General features: G+C 51.4%; 10 protein-coding genes across 10 annotated transcripts; 8 read left to right on the forward strand and 2 right to left on the reverse strand.

Annotated features, from left to right (window-relative positions):
- Positions 1–1959: 1959 nt before the first annotated feature.
- On the forward strand, positions 1960–2820 carry Z517_09514 (uncharacterized protein; the record flags this gene model as incomplete). The annotated part of the gene is made up of 1 exon (XM_013425422.1): positions 1960–2820. The coding sequence occupies one exon, from the start codon at positions 1960–1962 to the stop codon at positions 2818–2820; it is 861 nt and encodes a 286-aa protein (XP_013280876.1).
- A 2353-nt stretch (positions 2821–5173) lies between these two features.
- Positions 5174–7257, forward strand: Z517_09515 (uncharacterized protein; the record flags this gene model as incomplete). The annotated part of the gene is made up of 7 exons (XM_013425423.1): positions 5174–5649; positions 5728–5904; positions 5986–6258; positions 6330–6504; positions 6621–6671; positions 6738–6903; positions 7004–7257. The coding sequence occupies 7 exons, from the start codon at positions 5174–5176 to the stop codon at positions 7255–7257; spliced, it is 1572 nt and encodes a 523-aa protein (XP_013280877.1).
- A 1793-nt stretch (positions 7258–9050) lies between these two features.
- On the forward strand, positions 9051–10145 carry Z517_09516 (uncharacterized protein; the record flags this gene model as incomplete). The annotated part of the gene is made up of 1 exon (XM_013425424.1): positions 9051–10145. The coding sequence occupies one exon, from the start codon at positions 9051–9053 to the stop codon at positions 10143–10145; it is 1095 nt and encodes a 364-aa protein (XP_013280878.1).
- A 776-nt stretch (positions 10146–10921) lies between these two features.
- On the forward strand, positions 10922–11248 carry Z517_09517 (uncharacterized protein; the record flags this gene model as incomplete). The annotated part of the gene is made up of 1 exon (XM_013425425.1): positions 10922–11248. The coding sequence occupies one exon, from the start codon at positions 10922–10924 to the stop codon at positions 11246–11248; it is 327 nt and encodes a 108-aa protein (XP_013280879.1).
- Positions 11249–11334: 86 nt separating this feature from the next.
- Z517_09518 (uncharacterized protein) lies at positions 11335–13896 on the forward strand (the record flags this gene model as incomplete). The annotated part of the gene is made up of 3 exons (XM_013425426.1): positions 11335–11441; positions 11495–11972; positions 12019–13896. 3 exons carry the CDS (start codon positions 11335–11337, stop codon positions 13894–13896), a joined length of 2463 nt encoding a protein of 820 aa, XP_013280880.1.
- A 466-nt stretch (positions 13897–14362) lies between these two features.
- Positions 14363–16386, forward strand: Z517_09519 (uncharacterized protein; the record flags this gene model as incomplete). Its single annotated transcript, XM_013425427.1, has 2 exons — positions 14363–14471; positions 14672–16386. The coding sequence occupies 2 exons, from the start codon at positions 14363–14365 to the stop codon at positions 16384–16386; spliced, it is 1824 nt and encodes a 607-aa protein (XP_013280881.1).
- A 101-nt stretch (positions 16387–16487) lies between these two features.
- On the reverse strand, positions 16488–17317 carry Z517_09520 (uncharacterized protein; the record flags this gene model as incomplete). Its single annotated transcript, XM_013425428.1, has 2 exons — positions 16488–16787; positions 16835–17317. The coding sequence occupies 2 exons, from the start codon at positions 17315–17317 to the stop codon at positions 16488–16490; spliced, it is 783 nt and encodes a 260-aa protein (XP_013280882.1).
- Positions 17318–18391: 1074 nt separating this feature from the next.
- Positions 18392–19195, reverse strand: Z517_09521 (uncharacterized protein; the record flags this gene model as incomplete). The annotated part of the gene is made up of 2 exons (XM_013425429.1): positions 18392–18736; positions 18797–19195. The coding sequence occupies 2 exons, from the start codon at positions 19193–19195 to the stop codon at positions 18392–18394; spliced, it is 744 nt and encodes a 247-aa protein (XP_013280883.1).
- A 1050-nt stretch (positions 19196–20245) lies between these two features.
- Z517_09522 (uncharacterized protein) lies at positions 20246–21520 on the forward strand (the record flags this gene model as incomplete). The annotated part of the gene is made up of 1 exon (XM_013425430.1): positions 20246–21520. One exon carries the CDS (start codon positions 20246–20248, stop codon positions 21518–21520), a length of 1275 nt encoding a protein of 424 aa, XP_013280884.1.
- A 708-nt stretch (positions 21521–22228) lies between these two features.
- Z517_09523 (uncharacterized protein) lies at positions 22229–22987 on the forward strand (the record flags this gene model as incomplete). Its single annotated transcript, XM_013425431.1, has 1 exon — positions 22229–22987. The coding sequence occupies one exon, from the start codon at positions 22229–22231 to the stop codon at positions 22985–22987; it is 759 nt and encodes a 252-aa protein (XP_013280885.1).
- Between the last annotated feature and the right edge of the window lie 453 nt (positions 22988–23440).

A 23440-nucleotide genomic window follows, 5' to 3' on the forward strand; every position in this document is an offset into this window, starting at 1 on the left:
AGGTAGATAATAATAGGAAGGGAAACAAGATGGGAGGGAGATGGGAGGCCTGGTGCCTAGAAACCAGGGTCCCTCGCTACACTTGCTTCATCCCTGCCGCTATAGTTTCCATTCTCATCTCCCCGCATGCGCTGGTCTACAGATGATGTCAATCTCCTGGTGCTGGTTTGCTCGACACTCTGGAATAAAGCTGCGGTCCATGCTCAGGCATCTGCAGTGAAGGGCCATCTGACTGACCACCCAATGATTTAATGGAGTTCACACTGTGTGTATATCCGCAAACCCCAGCGGTTCCCCAGGTAAGGTAGGCATGCAACAGAAAGTGAGTCATGCAGGGATGGAGGTAGGTCCGGACTCCCCTCCACGATTACTGGCATTTGCCTAACTCGCGCCTTAGGTGTTGTGATTTCACAGATAGTTTCGTCTCGATATACGCTCTCCTGACCCGTCCGTCATGCCACATGCCTTCAACGACCGACCAGAGAAATCTCGAGGACGTCATACAGTTGACCCTGCAAACTGATCTACACCAGGGATCAAATCCAAACCATGACTCCCGCTGTGAACCGTCGAGCGAATGAAATGAATGCCGGAGGACATGGCTCAAGTGGCCATCATGTCAGGGACACAGAGATACCACAGGTGAAGAGCAGAGAATGAATGTTCGGGGAAGCAAAGAGTCGGTTGGATAGCGGACGCGAGTGCCGTAGTCATGGACAATAAATACCGGTCTGTGTGGAAGCACTTCAGTGCTCTACTACAAGTATACAGTTGTAAACACAATAGATATACCACAGAATAGTCACCCAGTGTGTCGACACGTGCCTTGGTTCACACGATGTAGCCAGCCAATTGTCCACGATCCAACAGTGGTGGAGGGAGCAGTCGTTGCTCGGATACAAGGCACGTCGGGATATTGATTCCAGGCTGGTCTTGGTTTGATGTCACCCCCCTACACCGGTTACGAACCCCGCTGAACCGAGGGAAAGCAGGACTATTTCAATCAACTCTCGCATTGGAAAGAGAGTCTAGTGTTGGCATGGGCAAGCTGCATGGTCCCTTTTTTTTCCTTTTCGTTCCCCATCTCCTTCAGAATCCGACGCCAGCCGTGACCCGTGGTCGGCAAAACAGATCTACAACTGTCGTAACTGTCCAACAAGGTTGGCGCCTTGCATGCGGCACACACGGCCCACGAAGCCATCGGCCATGGGTGCCACGCCATTCGTCGTAAGGCGTAACCAAAGGTCCATCGCACGTCGCCCTATCTACTACACCTTACCCCTCGGCCTTCTGGAAGAAAACGGGTTCACATCCTGATCTTGTGACAACGCCCTGGCTCGGCTGGCGAGAACTATACTTTCTATCTCTGCATCTCCCCAGTTCCCCGATCACGGCATTGAACACAAGCTGAACTAGGATATACCGGACCTGAAGGTTTGTCTATCTACCACCAATCGTATCCCGCTCGTGCACGTTCTTCCTCGTCCAAATGGATTGTCGTTATCCTCGGTTTGAAATCAAAACTGCGAGGCTGAGAGCACAACCGGGCTCAAGCTGGTCCATGGGATCTTCTTGTCAGGGTCTCCAGGTCATTTCCACATGACTGTCCTGTCTAGCTCCTCCTTCGTCATGACGGGACATCTTGTCTCTCTGCTGGTCCCGAACTCGTATATATCTACTTCTGCTCTGTCCCGACTGACTTGCCTACATTTATTTGCTTTTGCACTGTCTCCTTTTGCCAGCTTCCTCTCTACTCTGTCTCTGCGCCATACATTATACTTGTTGTGAGGGAAAAAGACTTAGTAACTGTTCTCCATCGAGTCGGCTGTCTCAACACGTGTTTATCTCATTACACCTGTACTTGTATACCAAAATAAGCTCCAAAAAAAGAGAGCCTCGGTCCCTGGCGCATGCATCCTCGCACTTTGCAAGATTCAATCTTATATTCCCACTGCTACCATGGCCCCTCATCGTCCTCGGCGCGTCAATGCCGACGCTCCCATTGAATCACTACACGGTTCTTCAGGCCTTACTCAACCCCACCATCACCACCACCACCACCTCAACAACACCGAAGGCTCACCCTGCTCTTGCTGCTCAGGCGGCGGCAATCATGGTTGCGGATGCGGTTGTGCGGGGTGCTGGTGTCGACTTGGGCATCATTTCAAGGATGACTCGAACCGCGAGACCTACGGAGGCCAAGGTGGTGGCCACGGTGGTGCTGGTGGCATGCCCAGCCCAGCCGTCGGCCGGCCCAGATATGTCTCGAGATTCGACGAGTCTGCTTCGTCATTTCAGTCCTCCGGGCCCTCCTTGAGCACCGGCGGCCTCAGCTTCGACAATAGCTTCGAGGTGCCGGCCCCGTTAACCCTTGGCCGGGGTCAAGCCATCGCCGCCAACACCGCTGCCCTGAACATCAACGCCCGCGCCAACGGACACCACCATGCCTCAGAGGACTTGATGGACGACGACGGCCCTCATCCGTGGAGTCTCTTCACCGAGAGCCCGAACAGCCTCGACCACATGTTCTTTGGAGACGACTCGTCCGGTATGGTCATCCCGGGCCTCAACGACGACTTGGCCCCTCTCGCCCGCGGTCCCGGCTCCAGCGTCGCCGACCGCACAACCCTGTCGAGCCAGTACGAATCGTCATTCTCGCCGCAGCCAAATGTCAGTGCGAGTGCCAGCGCTAGCCAGATTGTCGCGCACGTCGGCGCGGCTTTCGAGGATCTCTCCCCAGCTGCAGCGGCGACAGCAGCACCGTCTCGCTTCCTCCGCCTCACACCAGAATGCTCACATAATCTCCACCACACCATCTGAGCCCGATGCATGCATTGACAACAATGCTTTGAGTTGCCACCTGTTGTCACTTTTATTCCACGTCTACGTCCACGTCCACGGCCTCCGTCTCCGTCTCTCCCCTCTATCCCGCGTGTGTCACTTACTTGTATATCATCACCACCACGAAGAACCTACGGGCTCACGCCCCGTTTGGACTCGAGTTATTCGTTCCCGATTCTATCCTGACGAAGAACCCCCCTGGTCCCAAACGAACCAACCCACGATTTTCTTTCTGACATATCTCCGTTTCGGGTCTATGTCGTTGCCTCTCATGTATGATTTATTCCCGGGCGCCCGGGCGAGGGGTGACGGGCCAGTGAAGAGATGAGACACATTTGAATTCCTTTGATTCATTTCGCGATTTGCGGCTTACGGATCTTGGTTTATGGTTTACGATTCACGGGCCACGGGATGCGATGCTAACTACGAATGTTGTTATTGTGATTGTCAATGTTCTTGTTCTTGTACCGAGTATGCAGTACACAGTACGCAGTGCCTGGTACCCGGTGCCTGGCACAGCGAGCAGGAGTCATAGGTTCATGTTCTTTTCTTTCATTATCAGGAAACGACGAGATGACGATCATGTATGTGTTTCCAGACTTGGTAACGATATGTTCGAGTCCCTGACCTCCAGGTTTTCGGTTGTTGGTAGCACAATCAGCACAGTCAAATGATTTAGTTTCTCACACATCTGAATGTTCAATGTTCAATCTCAGTTTTGGGGTTAGCATCCCCGCTCTTGATGAGATATTGGGGGTGATTTTGTTAGAAGGTAGAAGGGCAGAAGGGGCTCAAAGGGCTAGGTTTCCCCAATACCCCACGAAGGGACGTCGTTGTACCAAGCGAGACCAGTCGGAAAAAATGTGTGAAAGCATGTGAAAAGAAAGTTAGAAGAAACCGATATACAAACCTGAGCCGCCTTTCTCCCTTACAACCAGATACCAACCTCTTCGCCTTCAGTGCTGGGTCGAATCGATCGATTGAGGAATCACCCAACTGGTATGACCTACTCTGTGTTAGAGGTGGCCGGCCACAACCACGGAATTGTACATCACACCCATCAGCCAAATCCGGACCGAGCAGTGTTCGAGCGAGCTCTCCCGACTGCCCTGCACGGTTTACGTAGATGACAAACCGTAACGGATCGTCGCAGTCGCAGCTTTAGCCTGCGTTGTTACTCCAGTAGTCCAGCCAGGGTGATGGGAAATCTGGACACAAGGCACTGTCCATTGTCGTCGGTGTTGATTATGCAAGCTCGATTGAAGCCGCACAGTCTTTCTTCTCACAATTCGCGACTGATGCCACTAATAGACACTCGTTGGCAAAACGCGTTCGAAATTGAAAGGAATGTGTCGACCGTTTTCGCTGAATCTCATCGCCACGAAGCTATCGACCGCTCGTGTGCGTGAAGGGGGCGAGATCTGGTTGGGGTTAGAGACACGGCAGTGCAACGGGTCGATTGGACGAGGGCGACATGCTCCGCCGTGTATTGGAGCAAGAAAGTGTCGTTTGCAGGCATCGGAGCAGAGGAGAAATGCAAATATCGAGGAAGGATCAATTGATCCATCGTTGTCGTTGCAGGATACCGTGTGATATAGTAGCCCTTGACCACTATCTAATTGAAATTGGATAATGACACACGGGTGACATATACAAGGCACGGGATTGGACGCGGAGAGATTTCGGAATTTGAGTTTCTCTGGAGTGCCGACCTTGGCGCATTGGCAAAGTCGACATCTACTCTTTCAGCCTCTACAATCACAGGCCACAACCCGAGTATCCAAGGTCTATCTATATACTAGACATACGTACCGGGTGCGAAATGCGCTTCAATCTGCTATCCTGTCTATCAGTGTGTGGTAATGCAGTGGCAACAGCGTATTCGACGGAGATACTATAGCATTTGAGATATTGGAATGGCCCTCTCACAGGCCGTCGCTCCCACTAACAGACAGAGCGACATGTTTCTTTGGCGTCCGCCTTTATCCACTGTGGCATATTTCCCCCCGCTGACTGACCACGCTATGACCGGGCTGTCTGCGGTCAAAGATACTTTCAGCATCGGAAACTTTGGGTCGTGGCGAGGGAGTCGATGGCGATTATAGCATGCAGAGCGTTAAGGTCCTCAATCCACACCCGGGGGCCGCACTGCTGATTGCCCAAACAATTGGCTAAGTTGTACCTCTTTCTATCGTGAGAAAAGGAAGACAGTCGACATTGAAAAATCTCTTGTCAATCGATTGATTTTATTTTCTCTCGTTGCTTTATCCCCAGCACTCCGCGTTTGTCCTTCCGGGGCTTCTTTCGTTTGTACGTTGTTTTGGCTGAGAGTATGGCTGTAATGACACGGAACATGGCTCGATCTGCCCCGGATTCGAACGAGCGAAGACCGATCCCGGTGACTTTGGTCTCTGGGTTTCTGGGGAGCGGCAAGACAACACTCTTGAAGAACATCCTTACCTCTGACCAGCACTCTCTGCGGATTGCCGTCATTGTCAATGACATGGCCGCTCTGAACATCGATGCTGCGCTGATAAAGCGCCATGTGGTGTCTCAGACCCAGGAACGCCTGATACAGATGGAAAACGGCTGCATCTGTTGCACACTTCGCGGCGACTTGCTGGAAGAGCTGGCCAAGTTGGCTCGTGACCGAGAGTGTGAATACATCCTCATTGAGAGCACAGGCATCAGCGAACCAATGCAGGTGGCAGAGACCTTCACGGAAGAGTTTGCGCACGCCATGATCGAGGCGGCGAATGACGGCTCGCTGCAGGGTCAGCAGGATGACGAGAGGATCTTGAAAGAGATGTACGAGACCAATTACTGCACAAAACTCCCCCCGTTCCCACGATATGCCTGCTGAACAGTCAAATTTGAGTGCTACAGGGCGGAACTTGGTGGTCTGCAAAACATTGCCAAACTCGACACCCTGGTCACCATCGTCGACGCATTCAATTTCTTTCACAACTTTTCCACTACAGAATTCATCACCGACCGATGGGGAAAGGAGGGCGTTGACCCGGAAGATGAACGGACCATTACGGATTTGATGGTCGATCAGATGTGAGTGTGACACCTGGACACTACGGGCGGTGCATAGTCCCTCACCGGATCATGGCTAACGCACCTCTACTCCAAACCCAGAGAGTTCGCCAATACCATCATCCTCAACAAAATCGACAGCGTGGACAAAGCGACAAGATCTCGAATCAGAGCTGTCATCCACCAACTGAACCCTGCCGCGAAAGTCTTGGAATCCAATTTCTCCAAAGTCGACCCCCGACAAGTCATCCGCACCGAGACGTTTTCATTCGAAAAAGCTGCCACTAACATGGGCTGGCTCCAGAGTCTCCACGACCTCAACGTACGAGAGATCAATGGGCAGCTCAAAGTCGCTCCCAAGCCGGAGACTGAAGAGTAAGATGCTCCAACGAGGCAGATGGGGAGCTAGACCCTCTGTGATCTAGGGTACTAATGAGGTTTATTAGGTATGGCATCTCCAGCTTCGTCTACCGTGCACGACGACCCTTCAATCCACGACGCCTGTATAGATTGATACACGACAAGTTTGTCATCATGGAGGGTCAGATCGTTGATGAGGAAGCGGATGATGAAGACAACGACGGGGATGAGCAGAGCGGAAGTGAAGAAGATGAAATGGAGGTTGACAATGCCGAAGAAAACTACTCGGATACTAGTGATGGTGATCCCCGTGACCCCAACAACCACTGAGGAAAGAATCGCAGATGCTGACGATCCTCCTTCTAGACTCCAGCCAGACTGAAGACCAAGACGACTCTGACGATTTTTCCAAATCCATTGACCCTAAGGTATGTTTAGTATCCTGCCATGCTCACAGAGTACTACCTGATCGGTGACGTCTAACCATCACACAGGTCGTCGTCGAGAACAAGAGAGCAAACCCCGTCTTTGCCGGTCTCCTACGGTCCAAAGGGTTCATCTGGCTCGCCACACGGCCTTTCTTACACGGAGAATGGAGCCAGGCTGGAACCATGCTGACCTTGCAGGGCGGTGGTCCTTGGTTCTGCGCTCTTGACGATGGTATGACCCCTCGTTTTTTTTGTTTTTTTTTTTCAAATCCCTGGTTCATTGCACGATGCTTGCTCGTATACACATTATTGACGCTGAGATGCCGCTCAAGCCCAGTGGCCCACGGACCCGGACACACGACGCAGCATTGAAGCCGACTTTGTCGAGCCCTGGGGCGATCGACGACAAGAGATCGTCTTTATCGGCGAGAAACTTGACCCTGTCGGCCTAACGGCGGAATTCGATGGGTGTCTATTGACAGACCCGGAGATGCGCAAGTGGGGGAAGATCATGAAGTCTACCGAGGACAAGGAGATTATCCATCGTAAATTGGCAAATGCCTTTGAAGGTGAGAAGAAGATTTGACTCCGAACAAAGTCGGGGATTGAATTCGTCACGTATGGAGTGCTCCAGCTGACAAAACTTGCCAGATGGCTTTGAGGATTGGCCTGAGCTCGTGCACGACGATGATGAAGAAGAAGGGGATGGTTACCACCATGAGCATGGACATGGGCTGGAGGGTCATCATCATCAATCTCGGTCTCAACCTCAACCTCAACATTTGAAACACCAGCGACAAAGCGGCCAGAAAAATACATCAAAATAGATCTAAGGGTGTACGGTTGATGAGGCTGGATGTATGTCTCGCTGCACATAAGAGTATTCCCTTCTCCGTACGTGGGCTCCGCGGCCCTCCAAATATATCATGCGGATTCCCCGTGCATATCCAATTTGACCCAAAGTCATTGTGCAGGAAATACTCGAAAACCACCAAGGTTGTAGCAACCATGCGGATCGCTATAGCTCCGTAGAGCGAGACGTACCAAAATCTCGGCTTTCCAACTAAGCTTCAAGATCGGTGAGGCGTTGGGAAGGCCATCCACCTGATGTTTATCATTGTTTTCCTTCTCTTCAAAGATGTCCAGGCGCTCTTCACGCCACTTGTCAGATCCCCAATGAGACCGTTTGCCTCGAAATCGGTGAGGTGAGCGTAGAAGGTCCACGATCGAAGTTGAGATCGAAGAATCTTGCGCGTACGGCCCTCGTGATTGTGAGAGCGGAGATCTGACGAGGAGGGTCTCCGCTGCCGTGGGCAGGATTTGGCCGAAAGCGCAGAGAAAGCTTATCATGGCAGGATAGAATATCATTAACTCAGAAGTCAACCGTATGATGCATCTGTTGTCTTGGGGAAATTAGTAGGGTTTGCACCATTTCTTACGGTCGAGGATCTCTAGGGTAAGAGTTCTATTCTCCAAGCACAAAGAGCCCTGGTCAGCGATGGTGTAAAGGACCCAACTCGAGGGAAAGTAGCCTCTGCAGTCCTTGACAGAAGCTGCGAAACTGAAGACCGTCAACTGCGCAAAATGATACCAAAAGTGAATGAGGGACATTCGTCTCCCATTGCCAGATCTCTTCGGACGCGATGTCTTCCTGCAGTAAGGGGAGCGCGAACAGATTCGTAAATACAAGGTGGAGCGGAAGTACTGCTAGGAATCTGTGCTCATCACATGTGAGTTCAGAGGCATTGAAATGTGCAGTTGGTGCCTAGTGGGTGCCTAATGTGCTAGCCGTGCTATTAGTGTCAGAAAGACTGGGCGGACTGGCTAAGGCTCCTCGGGCGCTTGGCAGGCTTGGCAGGTTTTGTTGGCTGGACCGCCTCGCGATACTAGATCAATCAAGGGGTTCTGTGTGTGCAGCCGATGGTGCTACCAAGGTTTACACGGGATCTGACATACAGATACATCCCTCGCTGTCTGTGCTTTGCGACCTCCGCATCCTGATTCCATACTCTTTCCTGCAACTACAAGGACGCACCGCGCTTTGCATTTCAAACCAAGGCACTTGTCCGAGGCTATAGAAGCTGCAAGGAAGGCATGTTACCACGATGCAACTCGGTCATGTCGCAGAGGAGCAACAAGAAAAAAACTTTACCCTCTGGGTGCTGGCTCTTCTACGGAAATCGCCAGAGTACCTAGCGATGCATCTTGCAGCGATACACCACCCCTGGAAAACCCACTGCAGCGTGCCTGTGGAAGAATGGCTCTTTCAATATATGCTACCGGGTCAAGTACGAGGACGGATTCAACGCAATTGTCCGCTTTGCTGCCCTTCGGAGAACTATACACCGCAGAGAGAAAGTCGACAATGAGGTTGCCACCATGAAATACCTTGCCCGATACACATCAATCCCGGTACCGGATGTTCTGGGATCAGGTACATGCGGGGCGGGCCCTTACATTGTCATGAGTTTTGTCGAAGGCGAGCCCCTTGCGGAATTTCTCAAGGACTGGCACCAGGAAGGACGGCCAGTTCTGAACCCTCGGCTCAGTGACCGCGTCTTGAAGAGAGCGTACAGGGAAATGGCTAAACTTATCCTCGAACTATCGAAGCCGGAGGTTCAATATATTGGAGCACTTTGGCAAAGCGAGGCAAATTTTTCTGTCACCAGTAGACCTTTGACTTGCAACATGAACGAGCTGGCCACAAGCGCAAACCTTCCCCCTCAAGCATTCCCAACCCAAGTCTTTGAATCAGCGCCCGATTTCTTCACATCACTCGCGAACCAGTATATTTCCCAACTCCAGCTCCAGCGTAATGATTCCATCACTGATCAAGACGACTGCACAAAGAAATACGTGGCCAGATGCCTATTTCGCAACATAGCACAGGGCATCTCCACGGAGCATCGCAACAGCCCCTTCCGGTTGCATTGCGACGACTTCCGACCCTCCAATGTTCTAATCGATCTGCAAAATCTCAACGTCACGGGTGTTGTTGATTGGGAATTTACTTATGCAGCCCCCGCCGAATTCACATGCATTGCACCTTGGTGGGTTTTGCTTCAAAGCCCGGAAGACTGGGAGTCAGACCTTCGCGCGTTCTTGGAACGTTTCATGCCGCGCTTTCGTGTTTTTATCGAAGCTCTCCGCGAACGCGAGGAAGAGAGCTCAAATGAAGGAGATGATGCGGCAGCAGTCCAGCAACGTTTATCTACGCGTATGGAGTGGTCGCTTGAGACTGGGCTGTTCTGGGTTTGTCTTGCGGCCAAATATAGCTCCATGTTCGACGAGATTTACTGGACATTCATCGACGAGATATACCACGGACCTTTTACGGCGATCGAAGACAGGCTTGGACTATTGACCAAGGACGAGAGACACAGTCTCGATGAACTGGTGCGGATCAAGTTGGGACATATTGTCGAAGGGCCTCTAGACACTTATTATACTGTGGATGACCTGATGGATCTCTGAGGCCCTCAATCACTTACCTCGTCTGCCCATGAGAACCCTTTCCGACCTATTTTTCCTGGTGGAGAGAGTCCCGTCTTCTACGTATTAGCTTTATGAGCAGATAACATTGCGGCGACGAGCCTTTCATCGTGCAGAAAAGGCTGATGGGGGCTACGTTACATTGATGTTCAGACATGGGAGCTTGGAAGGAGCTGCTCTACAGAGCTGCCTCTGGAAGTCGACCAGGACTTGGCATTGTAACACTTACCATTGCATGAATTACTGAACTTGACAACCAATTGTTGTCGGAAATATTTTCGCTGTCAAATGACGCCTTGGAAGTCTGAGGAACCTGTTGCGACGGAGGACTGATGTGCTTTCTTCTCCACCGACGAGTTTGGATGTGCTAGACCCTGTAAAGCTTTACATCCGCAAGCAAGCTGGATTCTTCTCGATCTCGGAATAGCAGTTGGAACTGAATCGAACTCCTACCGTCAGCCTGCGCATTGGACTTTCCCATTACCACATTCAACGATGCGATTTCATGGATGTGGGAGGTGCGGCCCCATCTGTCTCAAAAGCTTGCGGCAAAAGGCCGTCTTGGCGCCTCCATAGCCGCTGTCTTTTCAGGGGTCAAGGTGATCTAACGAGATAGCATGATCTCAAGCGACAATATTTACTCACTAGCTGGATTCGTGTTAGGATGTTTCAGCTGTTGCCAGTTCTCAAGTCTCGTTGAACGTCAGACAACAAGGCCCTTTGTCTCTACATTGATCTCTGCCACCACCGCAGAGATAATGGCGGACACCACAGCGGAAATCGACACATCCAGACTTTTGAGGCAATACAACGTATTTTTCGACCTCAATAAACGTCAAGCTGACGGGCATGAAGCCCTTTTTCGGGATATCACGACCCTGGGGAGCTACGATCTTGACAAATACCGCCCAGATATCACCGTTGAATCGACGCAAAAGCCTTGGAGACTGAAGACAGTTGAACGCGCAAAGGCCATCAGCGCCAAAGCCCTGCGATGCCTCGAACAGGACAAGAACGAGCTTGGTTGGCGTTTGAACATAGAATCGGAGATCCTGGCTCGATTCAGCATTGAAGTCGCATGGTAAGCCCAGATATGTCGTCCCCAGAGGCTTGTGCGGACCGTTGACTAGTGTTTGGCCCGGAATGTCGCGCCCGCCTCTGGAAATCTGAAATGGAAGTCGCTTTGACTGCAGCCAACGGAAGCATGGAAGATCTGGCGACGAGACAGAAAAATCGAAGATTATGCCAGTGCCCGTCGCGCAGGCGTGGGGAAGACCAGTCAGTGCCCGTCCAGACCGACCCCCCAAAGGTGCAGTCTAACCCTGATCCAGATTTGACGAAGGCCTAAATCCGCTTTTTGATGATCGAGCCGAGGAGGAGATCCAATACGAGAACGAAATCAGGGCCAAAATCACCAAAGGCAAAAAGCCTGACCGTGTACTAGGCATTAGACTCACCAAGAGACTGGACAGGATCCTACACGAAACGGAAGGCCCAGAGGGTAACTTGATCGTGGACTCGATCAGGACGAGCCCATTCAAACCCAGCATCCGGCCTCTTCTATTTCCGTTCCTTCTCATAGAAGCAAAGTCGGAAAAGAGTCCAGACGCCTTTTCCAAGATTGATGCCCAGTCGGGCTTTGCACTTCGCAACCTGCTTCAGCTCCAACGTAATCTTGTGCGCGCCACAGCCGAAAATCGACACTCCAGCGTGAAGCCCCTTGTTTGGTACTTGGCATACAGAGGTGAGCAATGGCGCGTCTCAGGCGCCTATGTGGAAGAAACCAAAGATGAGTCTCGACCAAATTACGTGAGTTATCCCTCTCCATCTGGGCACCGAGATTGACCACTTGCAGCGCATCCTACAACTGTGGCGGGGAGATATTACGGAAGAAAATGAGGCACTTCGCCTCCTTCTGATCTTGGACTATGTGTTCGATTGGGCGCGCGATATATATCGTCGAGACATCATCAGTGGCCTATTGTCTTTGGCTCCAAATGCATCCGAAAGTCTCATTGCAGACACTGATGTTGGCAGCACTTACGACAGGTTTGATTACTTTCGCGATGTCGACCACGATGAGCCTGCCATAGGAAATGATGTCGGACAGACGGAGCCTTTTGGGGTTCCTCACTTGCTGAAATTCTTCGACCATAAACGTCTCGCGATTCGTGATGCTAGGTATATGGCACATAAAGTCTGGGCTCTCCATGTAACCTTGGAAAACCTGGACGAGTTTTTGCAAAAAATTAAGAGCGCGGGACTAGCTAGGGCCATTGCTAGGCAACTGTGGAGATGCATACGCGGTAGCGGGACATGGTCCGTTACTGCAGACTGTCTCAACGCTGTCGAAAAGCTATGGACAGGCCAGGACCGAGAATCACACACTTTCCAGAACCCAGAACAACTCTTTCTGGCATCGTTCGCGGTGGATTCTTACCTGAAAAGTAGGGATCGTCGTGGGATGATCCCGCTTGACGTGTGGGACCAGGTTCACGCCCTGACATATGTTGCGATAGCTCATGATGCGGTGGAAGCTCTGAGAAAGAGGACCGAATATAAAGATCACATTCTGCGGCTGAATTTCGATGCTTCACGTGTGGAAGCTACCGACATGGTTTTGGATCTGTTTCGAAGTGTCCGATTCGCATCGGTGAGGCAGTGTTTCGCGGCGGCTGTTGCCAGATCTCGACTGTCCTCGCACTTTGGATCGCGCACCGAAACAATCAGGGTCCCAGGGTTTTCGAAAGAGAAAAGGTGGACCTCTTACCCTGCTCTGATCCCGGTGACATTTGAATCATCATGGATTGTCAGCCCGGCAGGACCCACTGCAGAAATGTACAAGCTTCTGAAGATTGGCAGGACCGAGCCGTCTGAGAGTTTTTTCCGCGTTTCGCAGCAGTTCAGTAAGCATGACATCGAAGCAACCTGCCCTACGCCAATGACTTGGGCCCGGAGTACACTGAAATTGCTCCCGGAAACCGACGCATTACTAGTGAAGGGACTCGATTCTGAAAATGTGGATGGTGAGAGGCGTCTGCGGACCTGGTACTGTCTTTTCGTCATTGATACGCCTCCCACGAATGATCACGAAGGGACGAACCCGTCCGAGACAGCGAGAGTCTTTCGGGGTACGCTACGGACCTTTTTCAATGTGCGGTTAGGCAGGTACAATTTCAAGGATACAAAGTGTGAAGGGGCACAGAAGCTGGAAAAAGCCCTCAAGATCTTGGAACATGTCGCGATGCAATATTCATTAATCCAGTCCATGGATGCAGACGGCGGTGCCGAGACAGCCCCCGAGTGGATTCGAGAGAAATGCAAAGTCCTCGCATACCCGAGCGTCAAGTGGCCGTATAGCTTTTCCGAGACGATAAACGGCATCAAACAAGTCAGCAAGGACTACGGATTTAGTCAGACGATACATGACCTGATCGTGGCATTTCAAACCATGATTTCGCCTCAGAATTCATATCTTGGACCCAAGGACAATCTGCGCATGGACTGGACTCCCTTCCACGAGCGGAAGGACAAGGCGAAGCGTCGTAGAGTCCACTACACGCCGGACAGCGACCATTCCAGAGCCGAGTATTCGGCCGATATACGTGGCGCCATAATCGTCGAGGATACTAGTGATGAGACGGAGAGCAGCGTTGGTTCTTGGTCAAATGACATCAGTAGCGGAGACAGCATTGGGGGACCTTCAAACGGCAAGCGACGACGACTAGAATGATGACCACGACCAGGCTCGTCATAACTTCGTATCTACCTGTAAATCATGGTGGCTGTGGTGCTAAGCCGTTAAAATCTAGCTGACTTCACTAGTGTGGCAAAGCATTTCTGGCCGTTCTGAATAGAAGTCTTTTGAGATAAATAAATGGCCGGTGTCAGTGCCATTGAACCCCTAGTCTGAAACCGAATCAGACGCTAGGCTTACTCTTTCATTCCCGAGGAACTTTTGACAGTAATAATAAGGACATATAACCTTACCTCAAATATTGCTCAGCGCTCTCAAGCGAATGTAATAGGTTCCCGCCAAGCCTGGGGAACTGCCATTTCTACTGGCGTGTTTTCAACTCCTCACTCAGATCGTCGCAGCTTTTCACGATGACCGTCCGGCTGTGCACTCACTTTTCGGGTCTCCATTTCTTCCGCTGATTGATGGCAGGTCTGTTTGTCTTCTCTCCTTACCAGTCGATATGGCCACGGGTGTTACAGAGCGAAACTCAGCGCGAGACGTGGGGGCAGCCAGAAAGGGTCGCGACAAACGTGGCCGCTACCAGGCCAAACCTGATCGCTCAAGACTGAGTAAATATCCTTCATCGTTTGGAAAATGGCTTGTCTGAGCGAGGATAGAAGAACAAAATACTGCAGCACGAGACGAAGACGACAACAGAGATGCAACTGAGTGCTCGCAAACAACACGAAAAACACGGTATAACTGTCAGTCTGCTTTCTCTCTCTACCCACTTCATTGCCCTATAATCGTGTCACTGACTCTGTTACAGCAAACCCGCACCGCCAGCGAAACCCGAACGCGCGCGGCAAACCCTACCGCACGAGCCTGCGATCACAAAAGCCACAAATCGTGAACCAGTCCCGAACTGCAAGAGGAGGACAGACGAATTCATCTGCAGCGGAGCATCACTATTATCCTGAAGAAAGCCCTCCCCAATCCATCCCTCAGTCGACTGGGATTAAGCGGAAACGATCGCAAGAATCTCAAGCTGACGCTGAAGTCAAAGTGTATGATGCTCAAGACGAGCATGTCACAAAACAACCTCGAAAAAGTCCGCCTCCACTCCTCGAACCACCTGAGGATTTACCCAAAAACATAACACAGTTCCGAAGTCTGGGTCCTTCTAAAGACCAGCTCTCTGAAAATAACTTACGACTGTTCAACGGGGAGATGAATCTCTCCGCCAACAATAGTCCGGTTCTCAAACGGACCTCGTCGAGGCGTTCCTTAGCTGCGTCATCGGACATAGACACAGTCCGATCTCAACGCTCCTCAAACACCACGGCCTGCTATCGCTATAAGCATCTTGAGGTAGCCGATATTTACATCCACACTGATCTACCTGGCGACATTGAGGCTGATATCGACCGCATTGTCAAAGCCAAGGTTTCCAAGCATCGCAGTGTTAAACTTTCTAACATTGCCAAAGGATTCTACGGGGCCTGCAAGGAAGCTGTGAAGGCTGCGGCTGGGGAAGATGACTTTGTCCACATATTCCGTCGCGCGCTCGAAGCTATGAGCCCCGATGAGATCATGTTACGTGAAAAAGCCGACTGGCGAGAGGAGCTGAAGCCAATTCCACAGCAGTCCGACCTGAACCTGAGTTTCTTGGTAAATGTGAATGCTGTGGGTAATGACCAGCAAGACGAAGTTGACGACGCCTCGGCTCCTCCGCCACCGAAACGCCAGCAACAGTCTGGAAGCCAGATGTGCTCCTCCCCCCAATCTTCAATGGTCGACGCATTGAATCCTTCTCGCGACAACAGCCAACTCGAACCGGTCGTCATGCCTCCTCCTATACATTATTCTCTCCTGGAGAAATCAAAAGAAACCGTTCCAATCAAAACACCTCGTCCGGACATCACAGTGGGTATAAAAGAAGAATCCCTCATTTCGGCCCTCTCGATTCTTACGCCACAGGATCTCAATAAAACTGAGGCTAAGCGATTTCTCAATATGCTCGAGGACACAATGATTCCGAGCAAGCGAGGCGGATCTATGGAGCCGCTGCTAATCGCAGTGCCGACACAACGCAAATCAGACCTTGTCTTTCCATTTGCCGTCGTCGAGGGTAAAGCCTATTCGACAGGCAAGCAAGTCTTTGAAGCACAAAATCAGGCCGCAGTCTCCGGGGCCTGTGGCCTCAAGATGCAGCTTTGCCTAAATGAACTGGTCAAGCGCTCAACGTCCGATTTTGCACTTCCATCGTCGACGATTCAGCCTCCGCTCTTCTTCTCCATCTGTACTGAGGGCCCATACCATGAGCTCTGGACCCACTACACCCATCTTGAAGATGGCGTACAAAAGTTCAAGATGAAGCTCTTGAAAATTTGTAATGGGGTATTGTTAGACGGCGTGGAGGACTTTATTGTCGCCGTGGATAATGTGTTACGTTGGGGTACAGGCCAATTTCTGAAATCGGTTGTGGAACGTCTGGGAAAGGTTGTCAACAAGGCTAAGTCTCAGAATGATTCTTGGAAGTAGCCCTCGAGGATGCCTATGTCCGCCATTGCTCCTGTGAGGGGCGCTCAAGATGCGAGGACCTCATCAAAGGTACGGGATTCGTCTAACCTTCTCTCCTGTGCCTATTGTACCTTGAGACGGACAAATTCCTCCAGAGACACCTGTTCCTCGGCGGTCAATAACTCGATACGCTCCTCAAGGCAAGTGAATTCCCCATAAAATCCCGAATCGATGAAACGCCAGTAAATGTCATCAAAGGCAAAGCTCGAAGTGGCTGCTAGACAGAACCAAAACGTTCCATTTTGCAGAGACCGCGCCATTTCTCCCGACAAACGCTGAGATTCCGAGAGGGCACCACACCGACTCTCTTTGTCTTCCCTCTCTTTCAAGGCCTGCAAAAAGGCCGCGTGTAGCGGGAGATACTGAGCCATAAAGTCATCAAGACTGCTCCACAGTCATCTGGATGTACCAAGAGGAGCCACCATGGCGAACAGCATGTGAAATCGGCAGGAGCAGCATAGGTAAATTCCCAGTCGATGACACAACGGAGGTTCAGTTTTTCGTCTATGATGACGTTCGAAGGACGGAGGTCATCGCAGATCAATCTGAATGGACCTCTGTCGTGAACATTCGGAAAGCTCTTTGCAATCTTGAGGAATAAGCAGCGCGCGACGTATTTCTTTCGGCAGTCTGCCTCATTTTCGACTGCGTCGTTGTGTTGCGTTCGAAGGTGAGCCATGTGTGACCTGGCCAAGGCCATAACATAATCGGTGGCTGTCGCAAATGTGTTTGTAGGTAGGTCCACGGGAGGGTAGTTGGCCAGAGCAACCAACCGGTTCATGTTCAGCGTCAAAGGCCGTTTTCTGACACACCAACGGCCCAATTCATCCCGAGATACCCCCCCAATGCGAGGGAATTGGCATTTGGACAGCTCAATCAATATCTTAGACATGACCCGATAGGCCTAGGTTAATGTTTGGGGATTGATGTTCGGATCCAGTACCTCGACTTTTTCTGGTTCTGTAGGAGCTTTGAGAGCTTCTGATAACAACTTCCCTTTACCAAGCTCCATGACCATGCAGGGACCCCAGGAAGAACCGGAGACTTTGATCAACCTTGGTGTAGGAATTGATGTGTGTTTCGCGACATACTTGATGACTGTGACCTCATCAATGACCTTCTCTTTGTGAAAGGCGACTCTGCCCGGTGTGTCGGTCAAATGTGTAAAGATCAAAATCACAGGAAGGTCACGGAGTGAACCGAAGGAGAAGGAGGGAAGGGCGATGGAACTAACCGACGCTAAACCTGAATAATCTGCGGGGTCTCTCCAGAAAAGGCCACTTCGATGGGGGTTGATTATGGTTCGGAGGTATTGATATGGATTGGCCAGGGTATGTCGACAGAGTCGTAGAGCCCGATACCAGAACCACTCTCGACAGGAACTGAGAGCGATCAAGGAAACCCTGAAGCCGGAAATGGGGGCTGGTTCTTTTATGCCCACTGCCATATCCGGACGAGGTGTTTTGATCGGTGAAGGTTTCTTGGATTTACATATCAACCTCCGCCTTCCTGCCGTTCACTGCCCTTTAGCATCAAATTCTACCGAAAACAACACTCAAATCCAGATCCGATTGCTGGGGAACCGGCTTCGGCTCCTCCCGCAACTCGGCTTTCCGACGGAACACGCCTGATCCTCTGCCATAGTATAAAGCGACGGCCCGGTGTTTTAGCACTTGAGAATCAACTCGGTATACCTGAAAGTCAGAACAGTTCCTGGGGGTGAACGACAACCATGGGCAGCTAAAGACGATGGGTTCCTTTTCTTGCGCCAGGTTTCGACCACGAAACCAAGCACGAAGTCCGCCCACAAGCTGGAAATCCTGTTACCGGGCGTGTGTTAGGCTACCACCCCAGATCCAGCTTCACTGCAAATTCAGTCTCGGATGGAAGGGCTCATAGGAGGTGTTTGACTAATACTATATCGATGGAGTCATCTGAGCAGTTCGCGATGCTCCATTCACATACATCATTCCAACACATTTTGAACCTGCCGCTTGATGTATGTCGTCAATTTCTTCAGAATGCCATTGTAACCTGCACCGCATGCCGCCGTCTCGACGTGCTGAAACAATCCACTGACTTTTGGGAAGCTGTCGTCACAGCCCGGACACCGGTATCTGAACTCATCGTCCCAGCCGTTAGTGTATAGGTTGCTCCGGCGGCAGCTGAAAGCCCATTGATCGATATCGACCTGGGTAACCTCGGAATCACAGGTCGTCGACTCGAGATGGATGAGGATACCGGAGGGGCTTTTGAATTTACGTTCGCAGCCGTAGCACTTGTTTTGACGAGGCGTGTGGATCTTCGCGTGCTTTTGGGGAGCGTCAGTTAAAAACGTGTTCTGGGGTTTGATATTCACGTTCCCGCGTACCATACGAACTTCGTTTTCATTCGCAAACTCCTCATTACATATAGGGCATCGATTGTGGAACTGGACGCGATGTTTCGATACACCGGCAACGTTTACCTGACAGTCGTAGCAGAAGGAATGTTTGGTTTCCATGTGAGCGCGAAGACTGCTTTCTTCGGGTTCGTCGGTGCCGCATTTTGGACAGACCCAATGGTTCTGCGAGTCCCGGGTATGTTGTTCGTGAGCCTCTGTGGAGATAAACAACCATTGGCACCTGTCACACCATTCGTCTTTGTGACAACGCGCGGCTTGACAGTGCTGGAGCAATGCTTGTTCGGAGTCAAATTCACGCTCGTCACATGAAATGCAGACGAATTCAACTCCCTCGACGTCGATCAGGGCCTGATTCTCTCGCGGCATTTTTTTTAGGGGGGTGCGCTCAACGATGGCGAAGGGAGTGAAAGACGGACGGGAGAGAAGAGTCAGGCGGCAGTGATATGACAAAGTCACTACATAGGCCCTGCAGAATGAAAATGTGACAAGTATGGGTGATTGGACCAGCGAAGCAGCGCTGTTCCTCAAGGGCTACGGTCTTCGGGACCACTCATTGTCTCGTGGCAGGGATGAAGCATGCATAAAGCTGCGGTCTTACCGCAGGTAAAGGGGTCACGAGACCTCTATGCACTTATCACATGCTGCGGAGGCAGCGGCTGATGGAAGCCACACAGCCATCTTGGCCGCACACCCTGCAAGCTTCGGCCGTTCAGCCTGATTGTGCGTTCTTTGCTGTAAAGATTCCTATAACTGCCCTCCTCCCAGTCGCTAGGTCGGAACTCGTGTGCGAGCCCCAGTCTGATCGTCCAAGCCGGATCGTCATGGATAAAGCGCGCCAAATCTTACGACCGACGCGGTCACCTCCAAAGCTTTCCAGCAGGAGATTATCCAGTGTCTGCGGTTAGATGGATCGAATGCCGTTGCAAATGCCTAGCCGTATAGGCTATAATGACCGAGGTAAAGAAAAGAACAGTCTGAACTAAACGAGGTTACAACTATTGCATGAATTATCCTGTTCTGTGTGTTTGCATACTGTCTGGATGGCGAAAGGTGTGAAGATACCACCACCAAAGCCATTGAAATACTCCTGGGAGGAAGGCTCAGTCTCGCAGCCTTGTGCCATTCATGTCTCTCCATCGCCATTTTGTTTTCGTGTGGGATTACCCCCTCATGTATCTCAGGGTTTTTGCTGACTTTGTTCTTTCGTGATGGCGGAAACTGGCAGTGCGTGTACTTGTACGGAGTTGGTCGTCAGGCAGTTCGAGGTTGAGTCTAGCCAATCACTTGGCGGAAGTCACTAGCGTGTCTAGTTTGGCTAGTTCATTTTAGGACTAGAATATTCCAACTAAGCCTGTCTCCTGCTTTCATCACCGCCAACATCGCCAACTGTTATGTCCAAATACCAAATTCGACCTCATGGAGCGAGAGACTGCAGTAGCTAACACTAAACCTGACCCTCCAACTCTTGCCACCATCGAGAATCTCCCAATGGTGGTGAAAGCCATACGCGACTATGCCTCTCAGTCAGACTTTGCCAATCTCTGCCTTGTCTCTCAACAGTTTTACCATATAGGAAACGTCATGCTCTATGAGTCCGTTACGTTACTCTCAAAAGGAAACCGCGACACTAGATCAATCCTGGCTCTCAAACGGACGCTGACAGCGAAGTCTTGGCTTGCCTTCTACGTACGACGCTTACACTGTCTATCACAGCATCGTGGGAGGATCTCCGCGGATGATCTTGAGGATTCATCTCTCCTCGGCATACTATCAGATCTGCTCAGCCTTCTTGAGCGTCTGGAAGATCTCGAGATCGTCGATTGCTTTCCGCAATCCAGCGAAGGAGCTGAGAGACTGAATCAATCACTCCGATGGGTACCTTCACTGCGACGTTTCACATGCAACCTCCGAGTACCGCAGTGGCCACAGCCTGCCCCAAAACTATACGCAGTCAACACTTCGATACTGAAGGGCGCGCTGTCACTGCCATCACTCATCAGCTTCTCAACAACGTTAGAGGAAGACGACTTGGCAGAAGCGCTATCCTTGCCTGCTAACACTAGTATATCGACACTCAGTCTGAACAACCTGTTTGTGAGTACGGAAACCTTTAGGACAATCCTGGCCGCTCTGCCGCAGATAACGGACTTGAATCTTGAATTTGTACGATATATTGATTCTTACGATTCTCATGTATCGCGCCATGTGGACTGCAGAGAACTCCAGACAGCTATATCGGGTTTCACACTGACGTTGAGAAGACTGCGAGTCGTGGCAGACTTCAGGTCTGTCGAAGGCGGTGACCCTTGTCAGGGCGGCGGAGACGATGCGCCGTGGGGTTTTCTGTCTACACTCGATCTCAAAGCCTTTTCCATGCTTACGGAGTTGGAATTGTCTCCTGAACTGCTACTTGGTTGGAAGGTGGAATCGTCACCCGAGCTTTCTGCCTGCTTGCCGTGTCACCTGGAGTCGCTTTACCTGAGGTATGACTATGGGGCTTGGTACGACTCGGTGTGGGATTTTGAGAGACTGTCGGAGAAACTTCATCCGTACATTGACCACCAGTCGTCGTTGCGAAGCCTCACTGTGGAATATTTCGACTTCCTGGAGGACGAGATCACAACACTATCGTCGTCGCTCCGAACACAATGTGAGCACGCTGGGATTTGTTTTCGGCTAAGGCTGATATAGAATCCACTCTGATGGAAGGGGTATGTCCTCAGTCGCCCTGTTCAGAAAATACATCCAATCACATCACCTTTGAAATCAGTTGGCTCATGATTCTTGATGATTTCGGGCGTTCGAGATTGTGAGATTGTGAAGAGATCCAACAGGTCAACCAACTCATAACCTCTCGTATTCGTATTCACGCCCGAAGGACACGCTCACAAGAAGTAGCGCCCAGCTACACTCTACAGGGCGCGTCACGAGGGGAGGGTTCCAGCTGTAGCCCGCAGCACAACTTACCAGATGCAGACTGGACTGCAGCTCAAGTGTTGGAAGTTGCATATCCGAGGGAAAGGCCGTGACGAATCAAACCTTTCTTGCTGCCAGAGAAGATAAGGCTGAGGGACCCCAATCATGCACCTGTCCGCTTAGGGGACGGGACGAACGTTGATGGCAACAACGTTGGAGCCCAGGGCGCAGACTCTGCATCAGAGACGCTGTGACGACCATTCGTGTTGGCCTGGGTCCTGCGGCTCGAAAGATAACGCGGGATTTCCTCTGCTCCCCTTCGCCTGCTTCTGCCCAAGACCTCCCGTCTTGGTTTTGGACTCGTCTTTACCCCTTGGCCGATGAATTCTACTAATTCAAACTCTTTCCCGTATATCTTGAGGAAACCTGTCCACATTTTCAAGATCAAACACCTCGGTCGCTATCTTCCACTAGTTGTTCGACATGTCCAGAAACAGCTTTCGTCTGGCATTTGACGAGGATGCGTACAAGAGCCTGGATATCCTCGCAGCATCAGCTGTCCTCGACGTTTCCTTGTGTAACCTCGGATGGTCCGATAAATTGATTGGGCATGTCGCCATTCAAGCCCGGGAAGAACTAAATGACCTTTGGAAAGATTGGGCGAATACGCACAAAGATCGAAGATTTGCGACACCGCCAACGGCCGTCACGGCCCTGTTTGACGAAGACAACTGCCGCCTATTCATATGCACGTCCGTCAAGGGCATGCGCGCAGACTCAAGCTTCCTGGACAGGCTCTCTCCCGAGCGGCGGATCTTCATCGACAAAATCCTGTCCCTCAGCAGCGAGGAAGGGGTCGAGCCGGGCAAATACTCCTGGCACATGTTCCAGGCCAACTGTGCCGAAGTACACGCACTCTGCCAGTGGCACCTGGCACGCCCAGGAGACGCATGTGACCGACTCAAAGACGCCGTCATGGCGACCGCCGGCGGGCCGACGGGAAAGGACGCAGTGGTGCCGGACGTCGTCCTCTACAACCCCTGTGGCAGACCTCCGGCCCCGAATCTGGATCGGCGGCCACCGGGGTGCAAAGAACTTATGGAGCTGCTGCGTGTGTGGCCCCTGAACCGTTCTGCCTTTGAGAAGTGCAAAGTTGAGGATGCCCAAGATTACAGCCTCGAGCCGGTGATCAAGGGAGTGAATTCGAGCAAGGACAACAAGAACCGCTCTTTGGTTTGTTGAGGTTTCGAGTGACCTTTTGTTATGGTTTTGCAGGGACAAGGTCGAGGACATGCGCATTTTCTGGGTTTCAACGTCCTCTTCCGTATCGACTGTTTTCTTTCCTTTGGAACAGCCAGCCAGCCAGCCAGCCAGCCGCCTCGTCAGGTCGAATTGGGGTTTGACGACGAGGACTGACCATTTCAGCCTGGAATATACTTCTCCTCGAAAATGGTCTAACTTAATTGGGAAACACGTTTTGTCATTAGCGACTTAGTGAGCAAGCTAGATCCTTAGTGAGGGGTAGGTCCATATATTTCCCGGTCGCACCGAGAAGTCCTACGTAATTGAAGAACCCCATCCACGGCTCGAAACATTGGAGCACAGTTTACCTCTTGTCCGTGTACAGGCGTCAACACACTCTTTTCGTTCTTCTGTACACCCAACCAACCGACCAACTGACTACACGGGATCATC

Source organism: Fonsecaea pedrosoi, assembly GCF_000835455.1.
Source record: "Fonsecaea pedrosoi CBS 271.37 unplaced genomic scaffold supercont1.6, whole genome shotgun sequence".
NCBI classification, from domain to species: domain Eukaryota; kingdom Fungi; phylum Ascomycota; class Eurotiomycetes; order Chaetothyriales; family Herpotrichiellaceae; genus Fonsecaea; species Fonsecaea pedrosoi.